The 4,327-nt window shown below is 42.2% G+C and overlaps 1 protein-coding gene across 1 annotated transcript; it reads right to left on the reverse strand.

The window, feature by feature from the left end:
* Positions 1 to 3,192: 3,192 nt before the first annotated feature.
* LOC136652596 (olfactory receptor 10A7-like) lies at positions 3,193 to 4,125 on the reverse strand. The gene has a single exon (XM_066629526.1). The coding sequence runs from the start codon at positions 4,123 to 4,125 to the stop codon at positions 3,193 to 3,195; it is 933 nt and encodes a 310-aa protein (XP_066485623.1).
* Between the last annotated feature and the right edge of the window lie 202 nt (positions 4,126 to 4,327).

The following is a 4,327-nucleotide window of genomic DNA, read 5'->3' on the forward strand; positions in this document are numbered from 1 at the left end:
AATATCTATTAGTTATTTGATTTCCTCTGTAAACCGCTTTGTGAACTTTTTGCTGAAAAACAGTATATAAATGTTGATGATGATGATGATGATGATGATATAAAGCAGTATATTTTATTGACAAATTCCTAGATTTCTTTAGATTTTACAGTTAACAGTTGATTGAATCCTGATGTATGTAAAGACAGTGGGAATTCAAAAGTAGCTTATGAAAACTCCTCCTTTGTTCCATATATTTGCATTTATTTGAGAAATATATGATTTCTCAGAGGAGATTCAAGATGACTACCTGTTATGATTTTCCACGCGGCTGTGCAGTCAGCATTGTCTGCCTCTTAATAAGACCAACATCTTGGGAAAGGTATATTTATATTTAAGAACAGTGAACTGAATTCAGATCAGGAGTAATGCAAATAGCTGGATCATGGCCTGCAGCTTGAAAGACTGAAGGCATGGATCATTACCCTTGTATTCTCGGTGCTCCCTGGGGCATTTGGTGGGCCACTGTGAGTTACAGGAGATGGACTAGATGGGCCTATGGCCTGATCCAGTGGGGCTGTTCTTAGGATAATGTGGAATCAATGTGTTACAAACCAAACACCAGGCAAAAGTTCCCTCTGGTTGCATAAGGACTATTGGCACAGGAGGGTCTAATTGGACATCTGACAGCTATTTTGCTTGCGTTGGTCTATGTTGATTTGTGCCACAGGATTAGTCCTGGGAAGGGGGTTAGATATTGGTGGTACTGGATCACTGCTGATCCTTCCCCCTCCCAGGACCTTATCTGCCTCTCCCTGTCCCTCCTCTCCCCACCCTCTCCTTCCCTGTTTTGCCCTCTCCCCATCCCTGTTCCACCCTCCCAACAAGCCTCCTGCCTCTTCAATCATCTTACCTGTTCTGGCAAGGGTAACCTCTAACAACGGGGGCAGGAAAGCACAGGCCTTTCTGCCAGCATCTCAGCAGTGCACTAAATTGTGCACAAGAACATAATAACAGCCCCACTGGATCAGGCCATAGGCCCATCTAATCCAGCTTCCTGTATCTCACAGCAGCCCACCAAATGCCCCAGGGAGCACACCAGATAACAAGAGACCTCATCCTGGTGCCCTCCCTTGCAGTGGCATTCTGACATAACCCATTTCTGAAATCAGGAGGTTGCACATACACATCATGGCTTGTAACCCGTAATGGATTTTTCCTCCAGAAACTTGTCCAATCCCCTTTTAAAGGCGTCTAGGCCAGATGCTGTCACCACATCCTGTGGCAAGGAGTTCCACAGACCAACCACATGCTGAGTAAAGAAATATTTTCTTTTGTCTGTCCTAACTCGCCCAACACTCAGTTTTAGTGCACTTTCAGAGTGTCTTTTGTGGCAGGCACTGACTGCTTTATGGCAATCAACACCATCAAAAAGGGGCAATTGGTATTGGCTGAGCTTCAGGGTAAGTATAAGATTGGGCTATCAGCGCAGGCTAGCGGATAGGGGCTCTGGGGCAAATCCTGTACTATGTCCTTCTTTAGTGACCCTTTCCAATGCTCTGATATTGCTACTGGTACCAAAGTGTCATAATTTGGCCTAGTCGGATGGGCCCCCTCATGATCTTGGGTCCTCAGCAGTGGCATCACTAGGGTTTGTGTCACCCTGTGCAGAAGGCCAGCACATCACCCCGCTAATGGACCTCCTCCCATGCAGTGAGCATGGCAACGCCCCAAGCAGTGCGCGTGGTGATGTACCATCGCCCCCCACTAGGTTTTTGGCTATCACTTTTGATAGACTAGTGATATTTCAATGCAGTTTGTTCTATTGTATTCTGCATGAAATAACACATTGAATGATATATAACATGATGGTATTATTTGAAAATATCAAGATTTTAAAATTTTTGGCCAGTAGTGGTGGCATGCATGTCACCCCCACGCACGTCACCTGGTGCTGCCAGCATCCCCTAGTGACACCCCTGTTCCTCAGCCCGTACCCCACCTGGCCAACCTCTGACTCCCTTTTTGGGCCCACTGCAAGTTTTTTTTTTTTTTTTTTTTTTTTTTTTTTTTGCAAATGGGAACATTGACTCTGTTAATCCATCAACAGAAAGATGATTGCAGGACTACAGAGCTGATAAAATTTAGCCTCATACATTCATATCGTGCTAGATGGGAGTCATTTTTCACAACACGTTGCTTAATGCCTCTTTCTGTACTTAGCACCTTATCTCTCATTTTCAGGTCATGGAAGTCAGTTCCTACACTGCTGTGGTGCTGTGATATATTCACCAACATGAAACAAAACAAAAAAATTCCCCATTCCTCTTTCAGTAGCACCCAAGCAAGTTATGAAGGTCAAATCACATTGTGCCTCTCATTGTGGGGTCAGGGCTGGATCAAGAGACTTCAAAGGAACAGGAGCAGCAGACAGTATCATCCAAATTAATGCATTGGCGGTTAAAGTGTGATAAAAATTTTTTCCTTCCCTCTTGATAGGAGGATATACATTACCAAGCAGCCCAGATTGGGGAGAGATTCATTGCATGGTCTTGACAGTAGTTCTTTTAGATTCAGCAGCAATAAGCAACTGTTACCCTGCACATGCCAAATCTTGTCTGATCTCAGAAGCTAAGCAGGGTCAGGCCTTGTTAGTACTTGGATGGGAGACCGCCTGGGAACACCAGGTGCTGTAGGCTTATACCATAGTCTTTCGAGACTGAAGGTTGCCAACCTTCAGTGGGTAAAGCAAATGCCTTTTATTGATAACATGTGAGCAGCATTTACAATCTCAAGAAAAAACAAACAAACAGGACAGTTAGCATGGTTATGCCCCATGGTTTTCTGGGAACACTGATTCAGCTAAAGATGTGACCTACAGCCATTGTTTCCAGCACCACTATACAGATTCTCACCTACACAGATTTTCACAGATAATGGGTTTGGGGCTTTCTTATATAGGCCTGCTACGCTGGATAATGACTATTAAGGCATGTATACAACATTAACCGGTAAGAGAATAAAAACATGGTAGGGCACAATGTAGGTACATCTCATCATCTTCTAAAGAGGTGCTCCTAAATAACTTTGCACAATAACAGTTGAAAATATGAAGACACGGTAGAAATGCCACTTCCTCTCAAATAATTACTTTTGATTTTGTTTTCTACTTTTTGTTTTGTTTTGATTTTGAACTCTTTTCTATTAGTATCATCAACACATTTTCTTTCTGACCAGTCTGCTAAGGGCGCCCTGCACCTCCTTGTTTCGCAAGCTGTAGATGATGGGATTTAACATGGGAGTACAAATAATGTAGGAAAGGGATAGAAAGTGTTTCTTTTCTGCGGAAGAGACCGACTTGAATCGAATGTGAGTCAAACTGACTGAGCCGTAAAACAGAGTCACTACGATGATGTGCGAAGAACAAGTGGAGAAGGCTTTCCGTCTCCCTTCCACTGAAGGCATTCTCAGGATCGTGTGAACAATATGGATGTAGGAGGTTAGGATCAATAGCAAGGGGCAAAATGCAACTACAAAGGTTATTATGAGATAAAATAGTTCATATCTGTATGTATCTGTACAGGCCAAGGGTAGAATTGGTGGAATATCACAGAAGAAATGGAACAGGGTGTTGGACCTGCAGAATGGAAAAGAGAGCACCCATGTACTCTGTATAATCCCAACACAGACACCTAAAGTCCATCCTACTATCACAAGTAGCACACATACATTTCGGTTCATTACAACTGTGTATCTTAAAGGATTGCATATGGCCACAAAGCGGTCATATGCCATGACGGTCAATATGTAGCACTCCATGGTCCCAAAGAAGAAGACAAAGTATATCTGTGCTCCACATCCTAAGAAGGATATAGTCTTTTTCTCTGAAAGAAGGTTCACAAGCATTTTAGGGACAATATTTGATACAAAGCCAAGTTCTGCAAATGATAAATTTTGGAGGAAAAAGTACATAGGGTACTGCAGGGTTCTGTCAATGATGACTAGGAAGATAATGAGAAAGTTTCCCACCACACTAAACAAGTAGACTATCAGAAAGATAACAAAAAGAAGAATCTGGAACTGGCCTAGACTGGAAAACCCCCAAAGTATGAACACATTGAATGTGGTCTGATTGTGCCAGGTCATTCTTCTGTATTATGACTAAAAATTAAAAAAAACACAATTCTGGAAACAACTCCCATACAAATACTAGTTATTTCACTTGCTGTTTAGAAGCTAAATATGTTTTTCATTTTTGTTGTCTTTCTTTACTGTGTCAATACAATATTCCTAACATTCTCCATGAAGCTATTGTATTGCAGATTCTTTAAGCTAAAAGATTTATCTT

This window comes from Tiliqua scincoides, chromosome 5 (genome assembly GCF_035046505.1).
Source record: "Tiliqua scincoides isolate rTilSci1 chromosome 5, rTilSci1.hap2, whole genome shotgun sequence".
Classification (NCBI taxonomy): Eukaryota; Metazoa; Chordata; class Lepidosauria; order Squamata; family Scincidae; genus Tiliqua; species Tiliqua scincoides.